General features: G+C 45.4%; 1 protein-coding gene and 1 long non-coding RNA gene across 3 annotated transcripts in view; one reads left to right on the forward strand and one right to left on the reverse strand.

Moving 5' to 3' along the window:
- The first annotated feature begins 133 nt into the window (after positions 1-133).
- Positions 134-27,779, forward strand: LOC149919925 (uncharacterized). Its single transcript, XR_016458921.1, has 3 exons — positions 134-547; positions 635-995; positions 27,456-27,779. It is a non-coding gene; the product is annotated as an uncharacterized LOC149919925 (long non-coding RNA).
- APP (amyloid beta precursor protein) overlaps positions 21,293-27,992 on the reverse strand; it is a 202,401-nt gene continuing 195,701 nt past the window's right edge. For both annotated transcript variants that reach the window (XM_090121406.1, XM_031612471.2), the window contains one exon: positions 21,293-22,262. In XM_090121406.1, coding sequence (XP_089977532.1) covers positions 22,161-22,262 — 102 coding nt within the window. In that variant the 3' untranslated portion in view covers positions 21,293-22,160. The remainder of the gene's footprint in view (positions 22,263-27,992) is intronic.

The following is a 27,992-nucleotide window of genomic DNA, read 5'->3' on the forward strand; positions in this document are numbered from 1 at the left end:
GTAGATCATCACTATGATGTCATCACTGGTGGGGAGAGCAGTGGATGTTGTGTACCTTGACTTTAGCAAGGCATTTGACACCTTCTCCCACAACATCCTTGTTATGAAACTGAAGAAGTGTGGGACAGATGAGTAAGGTGGATTGAAACCTGACTGACTGGCAGAACTCAAAGGGTTGTCATCAGCAATGCAGAGGCTGGTTGGAGACCTGTAATTAGTAGTGTTCCCTATGGTCAGTGCTGGGTCCGGCCTCATTCAACATCTTCACCAGTGACCTGGATGAAGGGACAGAGTCCACCTTTAGTAAGCCTGCTGATGATACAAAGCTGGGAGGAATGGCTGACACACCAGAAGGCTGTGCTACCATTCAGCAAATCCTGGACAGGCTGTAGAGTTGGGTAGGGAGGAACCTGATGGGGTTTAACAAGAGCAAGTGCTGAGCTCTGCACCTGGGGAAGAATAAATGCATGCATCAGTACAGGTTAGGGTCTGACCTGCTGGAAAGGAGCTCTGCAGAGAAGGACCTTGGTGTCCTGGTGGACAGCAGGTTGGCCATGAGCCAGCAGTGTGTCCTTGTGGACAAGAAGGCCAATGGGAAAATAGGCTTTTTTTTTTTTTTTTTTTTTTTTTCCAGCACGGTAATCAGCTCTGGAGCAGACACATTCCGCGCCAAAGCAGGGAATGGCCTCAGCTGGCTGAAGGGCCACCATGTCAAGGAGCAGCTCAGGGCGCCATTGTCCTCTGTATGGCGGCGGCATTGTGATGTCGTGGAGGCGGAGCAGGAGCAGCACGAACAGCAATGGGGCAGTTTGTGCAGCATCCCAGGCAGCCCTCATCCCGAGGTGCCTTGGTTCCCCGGGTGCCCCTACATAACAGGTTTGAGGCTCTGGAATCTGAGGGAGCGGTGAATGAGGATGCGATGTGAGGTCCACCCATGAGGTTGTTGAGGCGGTCTTCTCCACACCTCCAGGCTACCCTGGCCAGGAAGGACCAATGTACCACAGGGAGGGGTGTTGACTGCATGGACCAGGCCAGGGATAATTCTGGGAAACTGCCTTGTGTGATACACCCCTCTGATTGTTGTCCTTTACTGGTAGTTCAGGCCGGCAGTCTTGAAGTCACTGAGAGAAGCCTGAGGACTATCAGAAAGGACTTCAGGGGACTGGGGCTGTTAGCTCCCCCCCTTCTGGTTACACAGGTGAATTGTCTTCACCTGTGCTCCTGTGGCTGACTCATTGCTTGCCACAGGTGATTAATCAGAGGTTCAGACTGTGATTCAATAGTTCCCATACAACAGGCAAAGAAGGAGGGAGGTGATGTGGCTCTTTATGTTATAGAGTGCTTTGATGCTGTTGAGCTTGGGCTAGAAATGGTAAGGTTGAGTCTGTACGGGCAGGGATCAGGGGGAGGGCTAACAAAGCAGACATTCTGGTGGGGCTCTGTTATAGACTGCCTAACCAGGATAAACAGACAGATGAGGCATTCTTTGAATAGCTGCAAAAGTTGTGTGATTGCCAGTCCTTGTTCTCAAGGGGGACTTCAATGTCCCTGATATATGCTGGGAATACAACACAGTGCAGAAGAAGCAGTCTAGGCAGTTTCTAGAGCGTATGGAAGATAACTTTCTGACACAACTGGTAAGAGAGCCTACCAGGGAAGGTACCCTGCTAGACCTGTTGTTCATAGAGAAGGGCTGGTGGGGGATGTGAAGGCTGGGAATTGTCTTGGGCAAAGTGACCACAAAATGGTACAGTTCTTGATTCTTGGTGAAGTCAGGTTGGGAGGCAGCAAAACTGCTACCTTGGACATCTGGAGGGTAGACTTTGAACTGTTCAGGGTGCTGGTGAGAGAGTTCCTTGGGATTCAGCCCTGAAGGGTAAAGGGGTCCAGGAGGGCTGGTTGCTCCTCAAGAAGGAATTCTTAAAGGTGCAGGAGCAGGCTATCCCCCTATGCCACAGGATGAGCTGGTGAGGAAGACAACCGGTGTGGATGAACAGGGAGCTTTTCCTGAGGCTCCAGGAGAAAAAGACAATCTTCCTGTGGAGGAAGGGATAGGCAACTCAATGAGAGTTCAAAGAAGTTGTTAGAATGTGCAGGGAGAAAAATTAGAAAGACAAAAGCCCAGCTTGAACTCAACATGGACATTGGAATAACAGAGAACAAAAAAAAAAAAATTTACAAATATTTTAACAGTAAGAGAAGGGCTAAGGAGAATCTTCGTGCCTTACTGGATGCAGCGAGGAATGTTACCACTGAGGATGAGGAATAGACTGAGCCTTCTTTACATCTGCCTTTAAAAGTCAGACCAGTTATCCTCAAAGTACTCTATACCCTGACTGGAAGTCTTGGATGGGGAGCAGAATAAACCCTCCATGATTCAGATGGAAACAGAGACCTACTGCTTCCACCTGGACTGTGACAAGTCCACAGGGCTAGATGGTGTCCACCTGAGGTGCTGAAAGAACTGGTGGAGGTGATAGCTAATCTGCTTTCTATCAGCATTCCTGGTTAACCAGAGAAGTCCCAGAGGGGTGGAGGCTTGCCAGTGTATTTCCATCTACAAGAAAGGTGGTAAAGAGGATCCAGGAAACTACAGACCTGTCAGCTTGACCTTGATGCCAGGAAAGGTTATGGAGCAGATCATCTTGAAGGAGATCATACAGCATGTGCAGGACAACCAAGGGATCAGGCCTAGCCAGCATGGGTTCATAAAAGGCAGCTCCTGCTTGATCAACCTGATCTCCTTCTATGAACAACTGACCCATCTGGTGGATTAGGGAAAGGCTGTTGACATAGTCTACCTAACCTTCATCAAAGCCTTGCACAGTATTCTCCTGGAGAAGCTGGCAGCCCGTGGCTTGAGCAGATACAGTCTTTCCTGGGTAAAGAACTGGCTGGAAGGGCAGGCCCAGAGAATGGTGGTAAATGGAGTCACATGTAGCTGGCAACTGATCATGAGTGGTGTTCCCCAGGGGGCAGAACCCCCTGTTCATTCAGGGGTTGATATTGGGGTCTGTCCTATTCAATATCTTTACTGATGACCTGGATGAGGGGATTGAGTGCACCCTCAGTAAGTTTAAAGATGACTCTGAGGTGGGAGGAAGTGTTGATCTGCCTGGGGGAAGGTTGGCCCTACAGAGGGATCTGGACGGGCTGAATCGTTGGGCAGAGGCCACTGGGATGAGGTTCAATAAGACCAAGTGCTGGGTCCTGCACTTTGTCAGCAACAACCTCAGGCAATACCACAGGCTTGGGGCAGAGTGACTGGAAGACTGTGTGAAGGAAATGGACCTGGGGCTGTCGACAGTTACTCAACTGAACATGAGCCAGCAGCATGCCTAGGTGGCCAAGAGGGTCAATGTCATCCTAGCTTGTGTCAGAAACAGTGTTGCCAGCAGGAGCAGAGAAGTGATCATCCCTCTGTACTCAGCCCTGGTGAAACCACACCTTGAGTACTGTGTTCAGTTTTGGGCCCCTCAAGACATTGAGGCCTTGGAGTACTTCCAGAGAAGGGCGACAAAGCTGGTGTGGGGTCTGGAGCACAAGTCTTGTGAAGAGTGGTTGAGGGAGTTGGGATTGTCTAGTCTGGAGAGGAAAAGGCTCAAGGGAGACCTTACTGTTCTCTACCATCCTCTGAAGAAAGATTGTGGTGAGGTGGGAATCACTTTCTTCTCCCATGTAACTAGCAATAGGATGAGAGGATATGGCCTCAAATACTTCTTCTCTGAGAGAGTGGTCAGGTGTTGGAATGGGCTGCCTAGGGAGGTGGTGGAGTCACCATCTGTGGATTTGTTCAAGGAATGTTTAGATGCTGTACTGAGGGATGTGTTTTAGTGGGAAATATTGGTGATGGGTGGACAATTGGCATGGAAGATTTTAGAGGTCTTTTCCAATCTTGTTGATTCTCTGATCCTGCTTGGCCAGCAGGTTGATGGAAATTATTCTCCCCCCGCTGCTCTGCCTTGGTGAGGCCACGTTTAGATTACTGTGTCCAGTTCTGGGCTCTCCAGTTCAAAGAACACAGGGATCTCCTGGAGGGAGTCCAGTGGAGGGCTACAAAGGTGATTAAGGGCCTGGAGCATGTCCTGTATGAGGAAAGGCTGAATAACCTGGGTCTGTTCCTCTTCTGTTCAGGAAAAGAAGATTGAGGGGAATCTGATAAACCTTTATAAGTAGGGAGATAGGAGGCAAATGTATGAAGCCAGGCTCTTCTTGGTGGTGTACAGTGAAAGGACAAGGAGTAATGGCCTAAAACTTGAACACGGGAAGTTTTGTACTAACATGCAGAAGAACTTCTTTATGGTAGGAGTGACAGAGCACTAGAACATGTTGCCCAGAGAAGCTGCAGAATCTCCTTCTGTGGGGATATTCAAGACCCATCTGGATGCCTACCAGTGTGACCTATTGTAGGGTACCTGCTTTAGCAATAGGGTTGGACTCTATGATCTCTTGAGGTCCAACCCCTGCAATTCTATGATTAACTACTGCTCCTGGTGCAAATGCCTGAGATTATTGCTGTGCAATTCCTTTCAAAACTAAATAAATAAACAAATAAAAAAAAAGCCACTAAAACCAAACAGCAGTGTGGGGGGCTGTTTGCATGAGGATACTGTGCCACTGGATGAGAATAAAGGATGATAGATCTACTGCTGCTGTCCTGCCAGCCATAGTCCTTGTCTAACCCATAGTGGATGAAGTGCACATATCTGCCCAGAACATGATGCTCTCTTCAGTCAGCAAATGGCCCTCCTTTTCTCAGTAGCCTCTGCTCTCCTCTGGCAGTGGGGTGAGAAACTACTGTGCCATTTTACAGTTCTGTTCCTGCAATTCTCCCTCATTATCCTGTCATCCCCTCCTCCCTCCCTGCCCCAGATGCCAAGGGGTTTTATAGCGTTGACTACCCATGGCAGTTCATAGTAAGCCTTATGAAAGGTTCTGCAAGAAAAGACATGCAGCAATGTTCTCTGTCTGCTCCAGGCAATTGTACCAGCGTGCAGCAGAGGTTCTGGTTTCCTGTGACAGTGCGGTAACTGCTGCCTACCCTCGGGAGAACATCAAATTTCTAAGGGATGAGCAAAAGGAGTAGCTGGGTCCTATTGTGAGTGTTGCAGAGACTGTACAGCAGTGGCATCTTGGTAAATTCCCTACCATGCATGCTTAAGGCACAGGTTATTGGAGGCAAGGTGTACTAGAGCTCTCTATGGAGGTAGACTGTAAAGATAAGGTGGCATTTTTGTTTCTTTGCCTCCCATTTTTTTTTTTGCATGCAGTTGCTTCATTCCAGTTTTACACTAGTGAGAGCTTTCTTTTTTTTCTTTTTTTTTTTTTTTCAGGGTTTTATATTATCAGCATTGTAAAAGCCATAGAAGACAAAAGAATTGAAACCCAGGGGAGGTCAGGCTGTGTGTATAAGTAGGCAAAAGCAGGGGACAGCTACATGGTCACAGTGCCCAGCATAGTGGGAGGTGAGGAGAAAGTGCAGAGTGAAAGAGAGCGGAGTACAGCCCGACTTAACCTCTACCCTCCTCCTCCCAGAAAAGCTCAGAGGAAAATTACTGGGTTAAGTCATAGGATTTGGCTATAGGATTTTAAAATGAGCTTTTATGTAATGATCAAGTATTAAATTATTTTTTCCAGATAGAGGGAAGAATCCAACAGTCCAGCAAGCCTTTTTCCATACTTATTTCTGGTTTGCATGGTGGTGTCTGCACAGCAGCTCCAGTATCCTTGCTGATGGAACAACCAATGCCTCCTTGGGTGGCAGGAAAGGGAGAGAAGTCTGAAAGACTAGTAAGGAATTAACTTTCCATAGGCCTCTTGAGCAATTGCCTGCTATTCCTTCCGTGAGGCTTATAGCTTCCACATCTTCTCTTGGGACCAGAAAGCTCCGCTGATAAATCCACCTAGAAGAGAAGAGAGTTAGCTCCTGGCTGTTACCTAGTACCTGCAGGTGTAGCATCCTACTGGCTTTAGGTAGCACCAGCAAAATGACCTGTAGCTGACAAAAAGCCCAAGATATTTCCTTTGTACTCTTTTTGCAAATCTACCTTATTCCTTTTCACTACAAATCCCACCATAACGTACGTGTCCTAGCTGGGATTTGAATGCCACAGTACTATAGCAATGGTATAGTAGCAGAAATGCTAAGCCACGGCCTGAAGCAGTGATTTAGCACCTGGTGGGAAGGCAGGGCCAACCTAGGGGAGCTCAGGAGCACGCTCCACCGGAAGGGGTAGAGCCAGGGTCCACCCCTTCCCAGACCTCATTTAAGGGCTGGCTGTGGATGTGACGATATCTCGTCTGGAGATCCCTGCCTACCTGAGGCCTTCTGAAGATAAGCAGCTCTTTTCTCCATTTTTGCATCCATGGCTGCTGCATTTCAGCTTGTTCTCATTTGCTGTAGCCAAAGACTCTGCTACCTTGCTATTATCATGGTACTTTCCATCTGATCATGGCATTACAGGTATAAAACAGGTATTCCCATGTCTGAAAGATTCTTTAGTGTGAGAAAGCACCTATAGGTAAAAAAGGAGCAGGAAGCATGCAAACACGAGCATGTGTCAAGATGAGTATAGCTGGTTATGTCACAGAGGTAAGTGATGAGAAAAAGGGGTGCAAGCAAAGAAAGTAGGTCCTCCTCATACCTTATATTTGGAGACTGGTTCATTTCATAGAGTCAGAATCAATAAGGTTGGAAAAGACCTCTAAGATCATCTAGTTCAATTGTCCTCCTATCACCAATATTGCCCATGAAACCACGTGTCTAAGCTTTAGCCTTGCAAAACTCATCTGCAGTGGGGTTCAGCAGTTGGTCCCCAGTCTTCAGTGTTACCAAATGGTGTTTATAGCTCCCAGAGTTCTGATCACTGATGAAGACATTGAAGTGCATACATCTAACTTCTGGCCAGAATTTCTTCCTCGTCAGCTCTGCAGTGTTGTTCTTCTGTTTCACTTCCTTCTCCTGCTCCAGAATTGCTATCATTTGAATTCTCATATTCATTTTCTAGTACACCTAGAGCAAAAGAGAAGAGCAGCAAAATGACCCTGCCAGTGATCTCTGCTGTCAACCTACCTGAAATATTACTACCCCAATGTTCCTCCAGCACTAGCTGGCTGTGGAGAGCCCCTGGGGGCACTGGGCTTAACAGTGTAATTAACGAGCTCCTGAGGTGGCCAGTGCTGCTCAAATTCCCAGGAGTGCAAATGCTGTCTTTACCTCTCATGCTTTCTGCAGTCACATGGAAGGTTTTGTGGTTTTTTTCCATACTTATTCAGAAGGTTATTTGTAACATGACAAATGCCCTGCTGAATTGGATTAATGGACTATCTTGGCTGCCCAGCATATTAGCTCTGACAGAGCCAGCAGGAGATGCCATTTACAGAGGGCGTGTGAGCCCAGCTACCAGTGGCAGTCCTTCCTCTTCACACTCCCCATGTTCCCAGGCACTGTGTTTGGGCTGTAAGAGCCTACATCCTCATCAGGTCCATTTGGTATTTATCTATGGACCTGTTACTGATGAATTTGTCTAGCCCCTTTTGTGGATGTAGAGACTGTCTCCAGGAGCTCCTGAGGCACTGAGTGAGGCTGGCTGCTCGCAGTGTGGACAAGCACTTGCTTTTGCCTGTCTGGGGCTAATGGCCCATGGGATTCAGCGAGTGCCCTTGAGCTCCAGCTGTGAACAAGGTGGTGGATATAGCAGTCTGTAATGGCTTTGAAAGCCCTCACATACCTCATCCCAAGGCCTCTCCTAATGTAGCTTCCTTTGCTTTTACTGAACAGTTGATGAACTCTCTACACGATCTTTAAAGGTCCCTTCCAATTCTAAGGATGGCATGATTCTATATTCCATATGATGGGGAAGATTGCTGGCTTGTTAGAATTAGGAGGAGAGTATATAGCTAACGTATGGGATGTGTAAATACATTTTTAAGAGGTTAAAAACAGAACTGTGGTATGCTGATAGTGGTGCATGTTTCATTTATTTTTTGTCTGTCTCTTTACTGAAGTTTCTGAAAGTTGTCATATGCAACCATTTCATAGCTTAAATATTAATGTTGATTTGAGGTGTGTTAATCTGAAGTTTTTCCTCTAAGAAAATGGGCAGCAGAATGTGTATGCCTTAGACATACTTCTTTTCCAGCTGTGTTTTGGTGTGCTTTGCCCCATGGGCCTCTCTCCACACACCTACACAGCACACACTGGTTGATGTGTACTGGTAGAGCAGGCAAAATCATTTGTAATACTCAACATTGTTGTGGGAAATCAGCTAGCTGAGGTGTCCAGGGAACTGCAACTTAATCTCAGTGGTTTCTTCTCCGCTTCTGTTTCTCTTCACAGAGAGAATTGGAGTTGTCATAGAATTACTTGAGTTGGAAGGGACGTTTTGAAGTCCATTTCCTTCGATTTTCCTGCAATGAACAGGAACGCCTACAGATAGATCAGGTTACTCAGAGCCCTGTCCAGCCTGACCTTAAGTGTCTGCAGGGATGGGGCATCCACCGCCTCTCTGGGCAACCTGTTCCAGTACTTCACCACCCTTATTGTAAAAAACCTTATTCTTATATGCAGTCTAAATCTCCTCTCTTCTAGTTTGAAACCATTTCTCCTCGACCTATCATAACAGACCTTGCTGAAGAGTCTGTCCCCTTCTTTTTTTACAGCCCTCCTTTAGATACTGAAAGGCTGCTCTTAGATCTCCCCGAAGCCTTCTCCAAGCTGAACAACCCCAGCTCTCTTAGCCTGTCCTCAAAGGGTAGGTGTTCCATTCCTTGGATCATTTTTCTGGCCCTGCTCTGGATACATTCCAATAGGTCCACGTTTCTCCTGTACTGAGAGATGCAGTACCAAAGGTGAGGTCTCACCAGCACAGACTAGAGGGGAAGGATAATGTCCCTTGCCCTGCTGGCTATGTTTCTTTGGATGCAGCCCAGGATATGGTTGGCTTTCTGGTGAGGCCACATTGCTGGCTCACGTCCAGCTTTGCCATCCGTCAGTACCCCCAACTCCTTTTCTGCAGGGCTGTGCTCTATTCGTATATCTCCCTGGTTGTACTGATAGTGGGGGTTGCCACAACCCAGGCGCAGCACCTTGTGCTTGGCTTGCTGAACATAATGAGATTTATCTGGACCCTCTGCTTAAGCCTGTCTAGGCCTCTCTGGTTCCCTGGGAAGAAGGAAGACTCCTACTGGCACTTCCAGCAGCAGACTGGTAGTCAGCTTGAGCACTGTCTTTGTTTCTCCTGCCCCTTCTTCCCACTCTAGCATCTTAATCTTTATACCATTTTGCACATATTCTACAAAAACTGGCAATTCTCTTTCTGTATTTCTAAAACACAGCTATTATTTAGTTGAGATAGAATTATTTCTGAGGGACCCAGGACCTGTGATGCTCTGTGCCTGCAGACAGCTGGTGCAGAGACTGTGATTCCCTGGGAAAGCTTGGGATCTAATCTCCGCTGCAGTGGGGGTTCATCAAGTCCAGCTTTACTGATGCATCCCTTGAAGCTCTGTCTCATTGCCCACAGAGTGTACATAGGACAGCCAAACTCCTAATTTGTACCCTGAACCTTGTGTGCTACGATTTCTTCTCCAGTGTGATAAGCAGCACCCACATGCCATCTGTCTAATTAGTAGTCTGTAGGCGTACAGGTAAGGGTGGTGTTTCACAGTCAGAATGGAAAAGGAGAAAATGTTGCTGTCTTGCACCAATAAATGTTAATTGTCAGGTGAAGCTTTCTGAGACAGTCACCAGAAGCTTTAAAAATATCCTTACTCTCCAGGTATTTTGAGAAAAAGACTTTAAACTGGTGCTTGTAGGAATACATGCTTTTTTCTTTTTTTCCTTTGTCCTATCACAGCAGACCCTGCTTAACAATCTGTCCCCTTCTTTCTTGTAGCCTTCCTAGAACTAGACTCTTCTGCCATTAAGTTTACCAGATGGGGTTCTTTTTGGCTGAGAAAGGCATAATACATTTATTCTTGTTTTACAGAGTTTCTTTGCTAGCTACTTTGCTCTAACTTGTTACTCTTGCTCCCAATTCTAAACCAGAGAATTCTAAACCCTGCTGTAGAGCTAGTGACCCCTTCATTTAACAACCTTCATTATTCTGTTTCATCTTACCTCATTTTAGAGGTAGCTGTGGGCTACACCTACACAGACTGGGTCCATAAGGCCCACAATGATCAGGGGAGAGGCAGCTCAGAAGCAGATGCCTTCATTGTAGACAAAAGTATGCAAGAGAAATACAGAGGCTGGACAGAAATAATTGTTTCAGGCCAAAGTTATAGCTCCCCAACTAGTATCTTTATCATTTGTGCTGCCATGAGAAGTTTTATAACAAATACAGCCCTTTATCCTACCACAATAGCTGTCTTCTCTCTTATTTAGTCAATGCTGATCCAGTTAAGCGTGCGATTTCTGCAGCCAAATGTATACATTTGGGATTGAGATGACTCCTTTACTTGATTCCACTGACCTCTTGACAAAAATGCATGTTGTAAAGCATTAAAGCAATGACAGACTGCTTGGCCTAGACTCACATGGCTGGAATGGAAATAAGAAGACCTAGTCCAACTTAGGCTTTTTAGTGGTGTGCGTGGTGAATTCAGAGATTGGCTCTGCATGCTTGTTAGATGGGGAATGTAGTTTTCATGAGCAGTCCAAAGGGTAAAAAAAAATCTGTTTGTCAGGCAAAACCAAGTCTATATTCCTGCTGAGCTGACTTTTGGTTGAACTGTATTTAACTTGTTCCACCCAGAAGACAGGAACATCTGAGGTATCCCTTGGCATTACAAGAGTGGTGCTAACATTTCTTACAGAGTGGGAAGGAGGGGTGGAAAGGGAGAGGAGGAGAAAACAAGAAGGACTGATTGTCTCACACCTGAAAAAGAAATTGTATTGACTTCAGTGTTTTCATTAAGAACTGTAATGTGGGGATTTGAAAAAAACCCTGAGATCCTCCATTTGCCCCACTGGTATGTTTGTTTCTCAGTGATTTGATGTATTAAAGATAGTTTTGCCTGCTTCAAACTGGGTAATGGCTAACTAGCAAGACTTACATGGAGAAATGCCCAGGGGCAGTAGCTCCTCTGATCCCAGGGAGGAGATCCCAAAAGGTGACACAGGGTGCCGGTCTTCACTCAAAATCGATGGCCTTGACTGTAGCCTATCCCACACAAAAAAGCTGGATGTTGACTCGGCACCCCAAAGGTGACATGTCCCCACAAGTCCCCATTCCCTGGTCAGTCTCAGTACAATGCTTTCCTGAGAGGAAATCTGACCTGCCCTCATCCTTAGTGAACGCACAGTCAGGATGATTGATGTCAGATGTTCACCTACCATCACAACAAGTTTAGCTCCTGCCTTCGGCCACTTGCAGGTCACACTGCCTGAAAATGATGGAGGAGGACACTAAGTCCAGCCTTGTGCCACTCAGGAAGGACAGAAATTGAAGTTTTCTGGCAGTAAGCTTCAAAAGGGAGATGATGTGTATACAAAATGATATGAGCAGTAACACATTAACAGCAGACAGACCAAAGGACAGCGTGGTGCTTTCAGGAAGGGGCTTCAAGGGGGGGAGGCAGGGTTTGGTGGGGTCACTCAGCTTCTGAAAGTGCTTCATACCGTATGTGCAATTGGGTTGTTTAGCCCTGGGGGCTGGATTATAGACACTGAAATAAACACCTTGAACTTGATTTGCAATAAGAACACATGATGCCTCAGGACCAAATGCTTTGATCAGCACATCCACACTTATTACACTGCATTAATTGCTAAGGTAGGCTGAGCCAGATGTCTCACCAGCTTTCTCTTCATCAAAAGCAGAAGCATGAAGTTTCCTATGCATCTCAGCACTCATTTCCTGCTTTTATATTTCATGGTTCCCCTCCTTTCTTTTCCAGTTGCTTGAACAGCTCTGTCTAATTCAACCCTGGAAGAGCTTACATTGCTTTAGCAATACTGAGACCCATGTGCTCCCAGCTGCTGCTAACACGGCTCCTTGTCATTCACTCAGACTCTTTACTGCTTGTGCTGGGCTGAGCATTCTCAAACTAAAAGAGGCACAAAACGAAAAATGTGAAGTGTTTGCAGAGACAACACCTTGCCTTCTTTTGCAGTAATCAAAACCTCTGCTTATAGATAAGGAAAGGTTAACAGTGCTCACTGAGGTCCAATAATTTATTATTGAAGAAGCACCAATTTTAGACCAGCTAGTTTCCAACAGAACAGGGAAGAATAAAGGACATTTTGGGAGAGTTTATAGCTTATGCTGTCTACAGCCAAGTCAGAAAAAAAAATAATCAAAGCAGAAGTCTAAATAAACCCAAGGTTTTGTGTGTTGTAAATAGAACTGGAGTTTGTTCTTGAATGTGTAATAGTCCGCATCACTGCAAAAACAAAGAAGATGTTATGCAGTAGCAAGATCTTGAGGACTTTATTGTGCACATTTACAAAGTAATTTAGTCAAAAGCATATGGAGCCATTTAAAATGCCATTCAGCTAACACTGGCTTGCCTACACAGTGCATATATTTAGTATTTATTGTAATTATAGATTGATAGAGATGCATCTACAAGTGTGTACTCTTAATATAGTTGACTGTGTAATCAAGGCTTATTTTTGTTATGGACTTCCAAATTTCCTGAGTTGTGTATTTAAATTAATTTCAAATAATCAATGGAAGAGTCTATGCTAATGAGAATCTTGTGCATTTTATAAAGCCATAGATCTGTAGACCTCAAACAACTCCCAATTATTTCAAAATAGAAATAATAGCAGCATTTTCTTTCTTCCTTCTCAACCAGCAGGATAAATTGTTTGATTATATTTCTGTCTTTGCATACTTGTGGGCTATGAAAGAGAATTTACTGGGGTTGAATTGAATTTTCATGCTTGCTTCTGAGTCTAACTTCCTGACACTTGGTGTCTTTCCTGCATATGGGTATAACATTTTCAACGTGTGTATTTTAGTCATGCTAACTTACCAAGATTACAAACATTAAATAGATTTGCTTTCACAAGCATGCTGTGGAACCACAGAATCACAGAGCCATTAAGGTTGGAAAAGATCTCTGAGATGACCTAATCCAACCATCAGCCCACCCCCACCACGCCTACTGCCTGGATTTTGTTGCCTCTAAGATCTCCAACCATCAGCCCATCTCCACAAACCACGTCCCTCAGTGCCACATCCACACGGCTCCTGAACACCTCCAGGGACAGTGACTCCACCACCTCCCTGGGCAGCCTGTGCCACTGCCTCACCACTCTTGCTGAGAAGAAATTGTTCCTAATATCCAACCTGAACCTCCTGTGGCACAACTTGAGGCCATTCCCTCTCATCCTATCACTGCTACCTGGGAGAAGAGGCTGACTCCCACCTCACTACAACCTCCATTCAGATAGTTACAGAGAGCAGTGAGGTCTCCCCTGAGCCTCCTATTCTCCAGACTGAACATTCCGAGCACCTCCAGCTGCTCTCCATCAAACTTGTTCTCCAGACCCCTCACAGATTTATTGCTCTTCTCTGGACACACTCCAGGGCCCGAGTGACTTGTAGTGAGGGGCCCAAAACTGAAAACACTCGAGGTGTGGTCTCACCAGTGCCGAGTAACAGAGGATGATCACCTCCCTGGTTCTGCTGACAAGGAAGGTTTTTGATGTTTTTTGTCTGTTTGTTTTAATGTCAAGTTTATAATCCCAAGAGAGCAATGTCATCTTCTGCTCTATCAGATTCAGTAGCATTAGGAATTTCAATGGGGCTGGTGATGGACTGGAGCTCTAAATATCCTGCTTCCACCACAGCATCACAGTCCAAGCGACTGCAGCTGAAAACTGAGAGATGTGAGTTTATCTTCAAGATTCTGAAACCAGGAGGCAGATAAGAATGCATAATAAATTGAAGTCTCAGGATCTTGCACTGCTCAAGCACATGTTTGGAATGCATAGGACTGCTAATGCTGCAGAATGCTCCTTCTTTCAACTAAACATGGCACAGCTTTCACACATGGCTATCAAAGCTGTATGCCAGGGCTCCTGGTTTTAAGCAGATCAATAGAAGAGTGATGCACATAAAAGCTGTGAGGGTTTTTTAATGTGCTTGGCTCCTGAGTCTCTGATGAAGTCTAAAAGTCAGGATAATGAGTGGAAAGCCCTCCAGAGCAAGCCAGAAAGAAAAATGAGGATGTGGGTGTTTATTCCCTATCCTCAGGGGTTCAGAGCTCTGACTCTGCCTTGTCTTTCTGGAAGGTAATAAATCCTCCCCAGAAAGTAGGTTTATATGCTTCCTTCTGCCAGAAATTGTGCAAGATTTACTCTTTTGCTCATAAAATAGAGCTGAAGTGGTGGTTTTGCTCCTTGTTTATTTTATGTGAGAGATTTTTGACATAGAACACCACATCTACCCAAATCTGGATGAAAAACCCAACCCCAAATTCATGACTGCCTTACAGCAACCTTCTTAGACTCTTTTTCATTCCTCCCACCCTCATATAACTGGATGTTATCAGATGGCATATGCTGTCCTCTCCCTGGTGAGGAACATCCATCTCACTACATAGGCCAGGATTAAAGTGTCTGAAACCACTCTAGGTGAGAACTCAAGCCCTCTTGTGCCGCATATGCTAAGAAAGGCCTTTGTCACAGGGCTTATCACTAGAAAATATAAACCACAGTGAGACAAAATCTTCTTTTGCTGAAGTTGTGAATAGTTGTATCTCTTATTTACAGTACAGTGAATGGATGCCAGCCAGTAGATGGGTATGGGGCTGAGCTTACACTTCAGGAAAGACAGCACAAAAGGTCCCAGCTTCCTTAGCATGTCTGCCTGCAGTATGACTGGGATGGACCTGCTTTCATTGCCTCTTTATCGCTCTGCTATCCCAAGGGCAGTGGTGAATCCACCGCTGTTGTCCTATGGCATTGCTGCAAGAGCAGCGGGTATGTGCAGGTCAACAAGGTGCAGCTAGAGGCAGCAGGGTGGGTGAGCTGTGTCTGGCAGCTCACTGTCCCTGAGCCCATTCACCTCACTGCACTCTGAGGCTCAGCACATGTAGACTCTTCTGCTTCAACACTGTGTGTAACACTATAATGTGATGGAAAACACAGCAATGACAGCAGGGTAGGAGAGTCCCAGGCTGCAGCAAGTGAGGATAAGCCCAAATATAGCAGCTGTGGAAGAAGAAACAAAGGAAAAAAAAGCTGCTTCCCTTTGGGAAGCCTCAGGTGTGCAGGGATCTCGAGATAAGATAGCCTCACCTCCACTGCCTGTCCTTAAATGAGGTCTGGGAAGGAGTAGCTTCTGGCTCTACCCCTTCTGGTCACTCAAGTGCACTGCTTGCACCTGAGCTCCCTTGGGTTGGCCCTGCCTTCCCACCAGGTGCTAAATCACTGCTTCAGGACTTGACTTAGCATTTCTGCTATGCTGTGACAAGTGAGCCATCCAATAGATTTTGATTTTCACATGCTTCTTTAACATGATATTACAGAGAGAAATCCAAAATCCCATTTACTAACCTGCCCCAGTACTGAGAGTACTCTTCTGTCCAGAATTCACATTTGAATGCTGAATCTGCATATATGTTGTAAAGCTTTAGCCATAAGGTCAGCAGCAACTTTAACTAATATCATACTGAATTCTCATTTGTTAGTATTGCCAAAAAGATAGAGAAGGTTGAGGAAAAGCTCTGAGGAATCTATAAATCTATAAATTCTGATTTGCATTATGTTGTTTAACCATTGCATTTAAGCATTGTATTCTGTGATAGAAGCCACACTTAGAATGATAATTCAGTCCTCTTGTAGGACTGGTGTATATTCAACCAAATTAAAGACTGCTTACTCTCAGACATGCCTAAAAGCACTGGCTTTTATTTTAATGTCTCTCTCTCTACTGTGATTCTGCAATAAGATGCCAAGAAATGCCAAAGGCGGTAGCAGTGGCTGGGCACACTCAGCACACTCAGTGCAATGTGCCTGCATCCTTCCAGGCCCCACCTTGCCCTGCCATGGTCTGGATGTGCCTGTGGAACAGGCTGCCCAAAGGGGTGGTGGACGCTTCATCCCTGGAGACATCCACGATCAGGCTGGACAGGTTCTGAGTAACCTGATGTAGCTGTGGTGTTCCTGTTCATTGCAGAGGTGTCGGACCAGATGGCCTCGAAAGGTCCCTTCCAACTGAAGTGATTCTCTGATGATTCCATGATTCTATTTCAACCATGTGCTGAGGACACTGAGCGTGCACACCTCAGGGTTTGATTTCCATCAGCTGCCATACACAATCAGTGGCATCCCTCAGGGAGTTCTGGCAGAGATTGAGAGGGACACTGCAGGGGATATCTAAGAAATCTCCAACAGTTCTGAAGGACAAATTCAGTGCTTCTTCTGGTACAGGAATTGGGGAACTTCAAACTATCACGTGGAAGTCTCAAAACAAGCTAGAAGGTTTTTTCACAACATATGTAGCGGGGCTGTTTCAGAATGCTAAATTGTATGCTCACTTAAGAGCGGCTAAATAGAAAAGACTGAAAAGAATTAAATATAAAAGCACCAACTCTGGGGTGCTAAGGCATTCTGAGCCACAGCAAGTATAATTTCAGAGGAAAGCAGCACTTCATACTTACCCTGTTGTTATAGCCTTCCTCTGCCAGGAGGCAGAGCTAAGTGGGCCTTTGTTCTAATACCATATATCCATTTCTGCACTTCTGCTACTCTTCTGCTGTCTCTGTTCTGGGCTGGCGTAGGTGAGCTTTGGTCATTGTAGTGCCATGCAGCAGAAACCAGAGACTTCTGTCCACTGCACTGAGGTCCTGCTGGGGCCCTACACCCTCAGGAAGATGGTGGCTGCTCACTCCCTATGGTGAGTAGAGCTCAGCTGGGGGCTGGCTGCACCAGGTTCCCCACATCACCCTGTGGGCCGGGGGCTTGAAGGGCTGACCTGATGCCAGAGGGTGTCTGGGCACAGAGTGTCACAGAAACACAACTTTCCCTCCCCCCACCATCCCCCCCCCAGTTTCCTCTTTCCTCTTTTTTTCTTTTAATTAAAACAGAATGAGGACCAAGCTTGTTAAAAGGAAAGTAAACCCAGTTTCTTCAGTATTTTTTCCTTCTAGGGTGCTTTTTATCAAAGGGCTCTGGAGATCAAATGCTGCTGCAGGAGCTCTATTCCCTCCTTCTGCCTGGCAGGGAGCACTGCTGCTCACAGGTTGTGTTCTGTGTGGGGCTGGAAGGGTGCAGAGCTCTCTCCTCACTGCCTTTTAGGGAAGAGTGATATGAGGTGAAAATGGAGTTTTGTTAGTTTATCCCAACCCCCTCACCTTAATTAAATGGAAGAAGGATGCTGCACAAAAGTGCTCCCAGAGTGTTGGCCAGAAGCAATATTTAGGTGTTGTGAGGGACATGTATGGCAGTCAACAACCGCAAAATCACAGATTCATAAAGGTTGGAAAAGACCTCTAAGATCACCCAGTCCAGCCACCAGCCCATCCCCACCATGCCCACTGCCCACGTCCCTCAGTGCCACATCCACACGGCCCTTGAACACCTCCAGGGACGGTGACTGCACCACCTCCCTGGGCAGCCTGTGCCACTGCCTCACTGCTCTTGTTGAGAAGAAATGGTTCCTGACATCCAATCTGAACCTCCCCCGGCACAACTTGAGGTCATTCCCTCTCGTCCTATCACTGTTACATGGGAGAAGAGGCCAACCCTACCTCACTACAGTCTCTTTTCTGGTGACTGTAGAGATCAATAAGGTCTCCCCTGAGCCTCCTCCAGACTGAACAATCCCAGTTCCCCCAGCCACTCTCCCATCAGACTTGTTCTCCAGACCCCTCAGCTTTGTTTCCCTTCCCTGGACATGCTTCAGGGCCTCAATGTCTTTCTTGTAGTGAGGGGCCCAAAACTGAACACAAAACTTGAGGTGTGGCCTGTCCAGAGCTGAGTACAGGGGGACGATTGCTTCCTTGCTCCTGCTGGCTGCGCTACTTCTGATAGAAACCAGGGTACAACTGACCTTGGTTAGCTGGGCTCAATCTGGACTCAACACAGCTGCCATCACATCCTGCTGAGAGCTCACTGCATCAATGTGGCTGTTTCAAGGCTCTGCTTCCTGCAGCAGCTGCTCAGTCCCTGAGGAGGGGTTTGTCCCATGCCATCTATTTTTTTTTTTTTTTTTTAATATATATATTTTTTTCTTTAGCAACATTTCAAAAGAGGAATGTCTGCCTTTTGACTTCGGTGATATTCTATTTGAAACTGCTCTGGATGTGTTTCTCCCATGAGCCATCTCATAGGAAATGAGCAGGAGACACAGGAGGCTAAGGACACGCGTTTACTGATGCAATGTCCAAATTCAGCCTTAACTAAGAATCCAATTAAAGCCAGAATATTTTATTACCTCTAAATAAATCCCTATACTTACATTTGGAAGCTTAAGGGATTTCCCCATGCAGTCTGCCAACTAAATTTCCCAGGGCTGTGAGAAGTTGCAGGAAAGGCTCAGCGCTGACTCCTTTGAGGAATGGAGCCAAAAGGTGGGGATGAGTTCTGCGGGCTGCAGCAGGACGCGGGGCTGCTGGCAGAGTGAGGACAATCCCCTTCTCCCGTTCTCCTGCAGAACAATTATGCAGAACACAGCAGGACGCTGGGCAGCGCTGTTTGCATCCATTCTCATCTGTCATTATGGTATTTTCAGTCCTGCTGCCCGGAGGCATTTTAACAGCAGCTCACCCATCGTCCACAAACCCATTTGTTTAAACAACAAGGATAAGCTCCTAGGCCACACACAGTAATGGTGCTAAAATTGCATTGGTAAATGCAAATATAAGGAGGATGGTGATGATAGGACTGTGTGAGGAGCCCCGTGTTCTCCATTGATCATCCTGCAGTCAGCATGCCTGGCCCCAAATCAACCGATGGATTCCAGCCTACAACTAGTCCCTACCCTGTTTCCAACTTTTCCTATCAGCAGCCATGGATATGCTTATTTTACTTATTTTTTTCTTCCCCCAAGCATTGTTTCCTCAGGGGTGGGGAGAGGAATTTTGCTCCCAGCCCATGGCTCAGCTTATTGCTAGAGCAGCTCATACTCATCCATCCTGTGTTGGAAGCGAGGTGCCCAGCTGCCTTCCTGTCAGCCTCTCTGCTTTATGGGCCTGTCAGGCTGTTTTTATTCACTTCTAATATAATCTTTCCACAATAAGCAGCGTGCATGGCTGGAGACAGGCAAAAGGCTGCTGCTATTACCTGGGAGCTGTGATAAATTGCTTTCAGGCCTGCAGCAACTGCAGGAGGGTTAGTGCTGAAGTTTAAGGAACGTTCTTTGCTTCCTGTGCTTTATGTGCATGTCAAGGCGTGTATTTATTGCCTTTCTTTCAAGAGTGTGCCTATGTGGAGAGAACTGTAAAAACTGACTGCCTGATCAGTGCAGTAATGCTATGATTAATTAAAAGTCGGTCCATGAGCAGGAAGAGCAGCACTGGTGTCTCATCAGCCACGTAACCCCACACCATGAAACCCAACTGTCTATTATTATTGGAATCATTTTTCTCTAACCAGGGTTGCATGGGATTATGGTATTATAAGTGGGATTTGCTTTAAAGGCTGGTGGCCCTCTGCGTCTTAGGGATTACTCCAGCTTCTCCTGAAAGGAATTTTGATAATGCTCCTTTAATGAGACTGCACTAAATTGAATTACGTCCTGCCTTCCCCCTGAAGCTGGATCTTCTCTGGTGATAGCAGACACGTGCACAGAAGGCAGTCTTACACAGTCCTTTCCAGGGGGCATGTGGGACCTCTGTAACAAGATCTACGATGGCAAACAAGAGTCTTGTCCCAAAAATTTGTGAAACAAAACATTTCTGGTTCTGGTGGATTTCTCGGTGCCTGCGGGCCCCTGCTCACCACCACCTGCTGTGTGGCCTAAACTGTCCAGCTTTAAAGCAAGAGATCTTACCTCTTACTGAGATGTGCAGCCACATGGCTCTCACTGTGGACAGGAATGCCACAGGTGATGCTGGAGAAGAGGCTCAGGCCTGCAGGCAAAATAGGTTACCAAGAGTCCTCCCCTGGATATTATCTTGCCTTCACTCCTGGCTCCCCTCAGTCCTGCTTTATTTTTTTTTCTGAAGAGAAATAATATTTATCTCTTCTGTTAACAGAACACACGCCTCTTGGCATTACCCCATTGCTCAACTTGCAACTCTGCCAGCAGATCTCTAAGGTCACCTGGAGGGCTCCATGCTACCCAAAGGTCACCTAGAAGCTCACTGGCTCTGTTCACTGTGGTCTCACTAAATGGAATGGTCTCATCCCTCCAGAGAGGTGGGCTCTGCAGTGCGGGGCAGTGTGCACTGCCTGCTGCCTGTGCTGCAGGGCTGGGAATGAAGGGAGACACAGAATAACAAAATGGGTTGGGTAGGAAGGGAACTCAAAGCCCACCCACCCCAACCCCTGCCATGGGCAGGGCTGCCTCCCACCAGCTCAGGCTGCCCAGAGCCCCACCCAACCTGGCCTTGAGCACCTGCAGGGATGGGGCACCACAGCTTCTCTGGGCAAATCCTCAGCTATGCTTCCAGCAGGCCATAGGCAGATGGTGCCAAGCTGGGGTTTAAATACCCTCTGTGCTCTGCTTCTGTGGCCATCAAGAGCTGTAACACTGGAGGGGACACAGCTGAGGCCATGCATCCCTGCGCTGGGATAAGCTTTCTGTTGCAGAAGCCCTGTCTCTGGCTTTTGCCTGCACAAACAGAAGTGGTGGCAGCACCAAGAGGGCAGCCGTGCAACAGGCAAGCTGTGCAGCTGTGCATAGTGTTTTGGAGAAAAAAATGACTGACTGCACTGTTCTCCTTCTCCTGGGCCTCCATCTACTGCTACAGCACAATGCTGGGCTGGTTGCAGCCACACTGCTGCTGGGGATAGAGGAGGAGGCAGGAAGCTGCTCCTGAAGGCCGGAGGCTGGTGCTGAAGGCTGCTTCTCTGCGCACAGGAACACATCAGTACAGGGGGGCTCCTCCAGGGACATATTTATTTATATTAAAACACTATTATACAAACTGAAAGAAAGGAGAGAGAGAGAGAGAGAGAGAGAAAAAAAAGCATGTTCCATAAGGGTAGGTGTACCAATGCCCCTCTGCCCCTATCAAGTCTCATTGCTGTTTCCCCCACATCAGTCAGGCCAGGAGTGCTGCTGTCCATGCAGGAACATCTCTCCCTACCCCTCTCCCAGAGTCTCCCTGCTTCAGTGTCTTTCACAATCTACATTTTCTGCCTCCAAAGAAAACTCTCGCCCAGAAGTTCTTTTCTTAATTTATTTATGTAACACAGTGTAGAAAGCTATCAATTCATAAGCAATGGTTCTGTACAATCATCCTGCAGAGGATCCCTGTTAATTTTCGACCAGCAGGCACTTTTCCCCCCCAGAAGTGCTCACAATTAACAGGGATTCTTTTTAATATTTTTTTTTTTTTTAAGATCAAAAAGATACATGGAAAAGAAAATAAGGTTTACCTTCCAATGCCTAAAGTGTGCACATAAAACAGGCACAAAGAAACAAACGTGTATTCCCATGATTTCTACGTCACTAATACAGCAGGAGCAACAATCTGTACAATAAAATGCAACTGCAGAGGAAAAGAATTTCAATAACCCATCCGGAATACTTCTTAAAAAATGTCGTTTTACTTTAAAATGCATAGTGATCAGAAAAGAACGCGCGGCAAAGAGAAGCAGCTAACCCCCACAGACACAGAAAGCATCCCCCATCCATTCTTAAAGCATATTTCAATTAGGACTTAATTTTTGTCACGAATCACAAGAATAATATACAACTGGCTAAGGAGCTACGTGATAAATAATTGGGAAAGAGAAGCTATCCATGCACTAGTTAAATACAGCTAAACTCTTTACAGTTCACAAAAAACATTCATTAATAATGTAGTGTAAAGACTGAAATGTAAAGAGAGAGAGAGAGAAAATACATTACTGATTTTATTAATTCAAGTTCAGGCATCTACTTGTGTTACAGCACAGCTGTCAAAAGGCGATAATGAGTAAATAATAAAACAGAGTGTTTTTGTTTCTCTCCATATTATTCTATAACAGAACACCAATGGGCAGTGAAGCAATCATTCTGCTGTCCAACTCATGAGGCTGCTGTGGTGTCCTAATTCTGCATCTGTTCAAAGAACTTGTAGGTGGGGTTCTCGTAGCCGTTCTGCTGCATCTTGGAGAGGTGGCGCTCCTCTGGTGTCACTGCAGCATCCACCTGTTGTGGGAAGAAGGAAACCAACTCAGATCCTTGCTCGACTTACAGCTCACCTCACGCTTCCTCAATGCCAAGATTAATACCCGGGAAAAGACAGGGTAACAGGAACCAGTATGCAACCTGATTTTTTGCTGGGACTGCAAAACTGGCTGACCCAACTCACCAACACCACCCCTGAATTTTGTTGCCTCTAAGATCTCCAACCATCAGCCCATCTCCACAAACCACGTCCCTCAGTGCCACATCCACACGGCTCCTGAACACCTCCAGGGACAGTGACTCCACCACCTCCCTGGGCAGCCTGTGCCACTGCCTCACCACTCTTGCTGAGAAGAAATTATTCCTAACATCCAACCTGAACCTCTCCTGGCACAACTTGAGGACATTCCCTCTCATCCTATCACTGCTACCTCAACTCCCACCTCACCACAATTCTATTCAGGTGGCTGTAAAGAGCAATGAGGTCTCCCCTGAGCCTCCTCTTCTCCAAACTGAACATTCCCACCTCCCTCATCCACTCCCAGACTTGTTCTCCAGACCCCTCACAGTTCCACTGCCCTTCTCTGGACACACTCCAGGGCCTCCATGTCTTTCTTGTAGTGAGGGGATATGTTTCATATCTCTCTGCTAGTTCCCTATCATTACTCTTTTTCCTCTTAGAGTATGTACAGCATCTGCACTTGTGATCAACTGGTCACCAAAGGAAATAAAAAGCTCACAAAAAAAGAAAATAGAAGAAGCAGAAGTAAATGGCTTGAGGCTGCTTTCTATTTGTGCTGTAATCAGATCTGTTATAGGTGCTACAGTCTGAAGACTATTAAAAGTTAACTGGCAAAAACAAAATGAGGGTGTGAAGGGAAAGCCAGAGCAGCCTGGCAGAGGGTGAGCTAACATCTCACTGCACTCTCTAAAACCAACTTCTCTGGCTCAAAGGTCATACTTGGTTAGGCTTAGTGACCAGAGATCTGACATGTCTTCATTGCTTAAGTATTTCCACTTAACAAAAACTGACCTTTCTTGATTACCTGCAAGACAGGCATAAGGACAGCTCAGTCAAAACATCTTCACTGAATATTTGCTGCTCCACAAATTACTTCCTTCTTTACTGAATATTACAGTAATATAAATTAGAGTGGGCAAGAGCTGACTCTAAATCTTTATTAGGTATTTTCCCTCTGCTGGGAGCTCAATATCTGCTGTGTATTCAAACCCAACCATGGCACAGCCATCTTGCCAACCACCAGCTATTAAAACACACCTGAAGAAGTCTGCTTGTCAGCTATTTCACTTCCTCTTTCAGCTCTGGTGTTTGACAACTCTTTGAAGGTAGAAAGTGAATTTTACACTGTCAAAAATGTAATATCAGGAAGGTGCCTAAGACTCTACGCTCAAGTACTGGGTATGGGCATATTCCTGTGCATTTCTGTAAGCAGTGACCTTTAGGAAAAATAGCCATTTCTTTTTGGCATAAAAATAACCTTTTGGGTAATGGAAAGTATATTCTCTTAAGAAGTCTTATATAGCAGACAAGCTTACTCTGGCCTTCTAATAATAGAAAAGGAACAGTACTTATATTTGATACTCACTTTAAATCTACTTTAAAATATTCACCTCGGTGAGGGCAGGCTATGGATGTCTGCAAGTTGTTACTTGATACCCTGGAGGAAGTGAAAAGGTCTGTTCTTCTTTGCCTGAGACAATGCAAACTGCTCAGCTTATTTTTGTAGCCCTTCCCTTGCTGTGATACGTTATATGCTCATACCACCTTCCTACAGGGCTGCCAGAAAATGGATCCTCTCTGAGACATTTTCCATCTTGACGGTCTTTTATTACTTCAGGGAGGAAATGCTTCTATGTGTGGCAAGTATATATGACTGCTCAGATCAGCTGCTAACCCTGAATCCATTTTTCTATGTTCCCCTTCAAGATTTCACCCATGTTCCAATCAGTGCTACATTTTCTGTGAAATCTCTTTCTTATATAATAATTACATACTAACATGAAACATCCAACTTGAAAGGTCACATACTGTTTTTACTTGCAAGCTGTTGCAAACAGTTCCCCCAAAATCAATTTTTTTTACCTCCTGCAACATGGGCTCAGGCAGTGAGGTACTGTTGGTGCCTTAAATCACTTTCCAGATTTCCCTTACACTAGAAATCGGGGGAAATTGTGTCCTTCCCCTGCCTTCTTCCCTTCCTCTCCAGAAGCAACAGAAGACATTTTTTTTCTTTTCTGCTGATGGAATACACACTGCCCTTGGCCTGCTCATGTAGGCAGAGTGCTCAGCCTGGCTGCCAACAACCATTTCAATCCATCAAGGACAGGAGAACCCTGAGAACTTCACAGCTTGCCTTCTCTTCAACCTCTATGTGCAGATCCCCAAGGCACCTCAGCAGCCAGAGTAAGACCCCACACTCACATTTCCAAGCCAACTTTTCCCTCCACGTTGACACACCATCCATAACCACGTGCAGTGAATCAGCTTCTGGCAATTCCTTGACACTATCACCATGCCGCAGACGGCTTGTTTTCAAGTATTTCATTGTAACAGCACTAGGGTCTAACAAACCCATTCAATACAGGTCTTGTATAAACACAAACAAGGCCTAATCTTTGCCCTAAGGACCATGCAAATTTAACAGCATTAACTACTTCCATTGTGGCAGTGTCACCGCATGCCATCTGCCACTGCTGCTGTTGTCACCAAGACGGCTGGGAAGGAAAGAGAAGAACAAAGCAGGGAAAATTACAAGTGCTCCTGTCGCTTTTTTTTTTAGCACTTACAGAATATAAGAATACAATGTAAATGCACAGGAGAAGCAACCTTTCCTTCTGCTCTTGAATGAGCTGCTATTATGAAGAGTCAGCCATGGTTCTTGCGCACAGCAACGCTGCATTACAGGAGTTCTGGTGCTGACCTAAATCAAGAGGTGAGAGCCTCATATTTCACAACTAAACCCACTGACAGCTCTATAAGATTCTGTTCTAGCATAACATCAGTGTTATACGGAGCTGTGGGGGCTGAGAAATCAGAGATCTCCAATCAACACAATCTCCAAGCATCAATACATGCCTGAGAGCATTTTTCTTTCTAGGAGGCTCACCCCACTGGGATAGGATGCAAAGGAAGGCTGTGCTAGAACCTGTGCTGTACTTCTTCCCATTTAAGCTCCAAACAAACACTGCAGAACTCTGTAACCTGTTTTAGCTTAAGCCTCCCACTCATCACTTCTTATTCAGGAGTAGGAGATATGATAAGCACACAGCATAACCTTGTGGGAAAGAAACAGGGAAAGGTAACATGACATAAATAAAAATGAATCAAAGGAAGAGAAAGCAGAAGAGACAAAACAATAAATGAGAAACTTGGAAGAAAATCAGGGAGAATGAGATTGGGAAAAAATATGAGGAAGGATGGTAGAAATCAGACTGAATTTTTAACATCCTTGAACAATATTCTGTACCAAAAAGGCCCACTTTTATAACTTGTTCACAGAGGAAGTCCAATAACCTCTGAAATATGGCATTTAGAGATGAAAAGGATTTATTGAGGCTTCCACTTGCAGACTTGCTCGTTTTTTCAAATGTCCCCTTTAGCCTTTAAAATGACTAGTGCTAGTGCTGCCTCTCTTTCCTACAGCTGACAGCCACACACTAATCCATCTCACTGCCAACCTACGTGCACTATTGCTCATCCTGAATGTCTCCTCTTCTACTCACTTTTACCCATTTCAACTGACAAACTGTTCCTCTCTTTTCCTTCAGCCTTTGTCCTAGGTATTGCTCTGTCAAACTACACGCCCTGACCTTGGCTATCTCCTTCTCAGTAAATCACTGAAGCCCTTTACCATTTCAAGAAGTTTTCTGCACCCATTATAGAGGTGGCAGAAGTTGAACACAGCATTTAAGAGGTGTGAGTGCTTTCATGCTGCTAAGAAGCAATCCAGACGTTTCTCTGTTTCACAACTTGATGTCTCCTGAGAAAACAGCTAGGTCAGGTAGATAACCTCTTTAAAGACTGTCCATCTCCCCTCCTGCTCCAGCCTATAAATCTTTCACTGAAAAGTCCTAGTGTAGAGTCAGGAAGATGGCAATAGTGTGGGAAAATTTCCATGCTGCCTCTGCACACGTGGGAAAGGTGAAAATCCCAAGCAGGATGTGCTTGCAGCACTCAGAGATGTGACCAACACTATACTGTTCTTTAAATGATGGTAAGTGGATGCTGCCTAATACACATCTGCAGATTGGTCACTGAGATGTGGATTTTGGAGAATATTACAACAATTGTAATGGCTCCTTTGCTATTTCTGTGAGCCCCCCATCACTGCCTCTGCACACAAGCTGCTGCTGGAGGTGCTGCTGCTGTGACAGACAACAAATGAGCTTCAAAGCTGAGATATCGAATGAGGGTGAGCTGTGACAGCTGACTGCAGTCTGGAGCACAGGAGGAGAGAATGTCTTTTTTTCTACATTCTTTTGTGGAGATGGCTGAAGAGGGTGCACCAGGAAAAGCAATCCTCAACATGTCTGTTGGAGTGCAATGTACACAAGTACAAGTAATTTTCAACAAGTGCAAGTAATTTTCAACCGTTCAAAATGAATTTTCATTCACTTTAGACTGGCAGTCCCTTTCCTGGGGGGGCTGAGCCACTTTGAAACATTTTTGTTATCAGAGCTGAAGAAAGTATGACACATTTTCAAAATAGGACAAGTATATTTCTACACAGAGCTTCAAAAAAGGCCAACAGGATTTTTAATAATGACTCTTGTTACAGAAATTACAGTGAGACGAGAACAGGTAGGACAGTCTGAGCTGACTTTTTGGAAGATACGAATACAGGTGAATAGGACCTGTTTTGTAATTTTGCATCCATTATCACAGACGAACTCACAGTAATTTCTGACGTGCAAAAAACAGATTTCAAGATTTGTTTAAACATACTCAGTCAACCCAGAGCTCACATACAGTTATTTTTACATCAAGTGTTTTTTGCTCTTTTGTGCTTTTTGTACTTATCATATCAAAGATACAGTAATCCTCTTTAGAATGGAAAAGCTTAATTTTGAGAGCATTTTAATACTAAACATCTATTTTACACATTTCTTTGTATGTTGTGGTCTTCTCAAAGTGCATGTAACTAAAATTTTCTACAACAACTTAGGACAATAAAAGATGTGTCTTTCTTGCAGGTGGAAAACTCACAAAATGAAGCCATACAATCTGCTAAGACTACAGAGCAAGCCCAGCAGAATGCAGAATCAATCTTACCTATCAACACCAAACACAATGCAGGAAATCTACAAGGCAACACTATCTATGGTGTGCTAATAAATATCAACTAATATTTTCAGTAGAACCTCATGCTCTAGGTTTTTATTTCCTAAGAGATGCTGTAATTTTGACATGAATTACTTGTTCAACTTGGGCTTGTTGTTTCTACTCCAATATTTCCAAGTTCACCATTGCTGAAGAAAGCTTGTAAAAATCTATGATTATTTTTGCCACATCATTCCATCAGGAGAAACATACCTGAAATTCTAAGGCCATAGTGCCACATACAGCTGCTCATTCAATGTCTGGTTCAGGGCTTTGGCATAAGAAGTTTCCTGACCTATTTCTGTTGTCACTAAATTCAGTCAGAGGAGGGTCTCAGCTGAGGCAAACCCAGTGAGCAGCTGTGAGCTTCCTTCCACCACCTGTAGGTGCCAGCTCAGCATGAGCTCTGT

This window comes from Phasianus colchicus, chromosome 1, assembly GCF_987193195.1.
Source record: "Phasianus colchicus chromosome 1, bPhaCol1.hap1.1, whole genome shotgun sequence".
NCBI classification, from domain to species: domain Eukaryota; kingdom Metazoa; phylum Chordata; class Aves; order Galliformes; family Phasianidae; genus Phasianus; species Phasianus colchicus.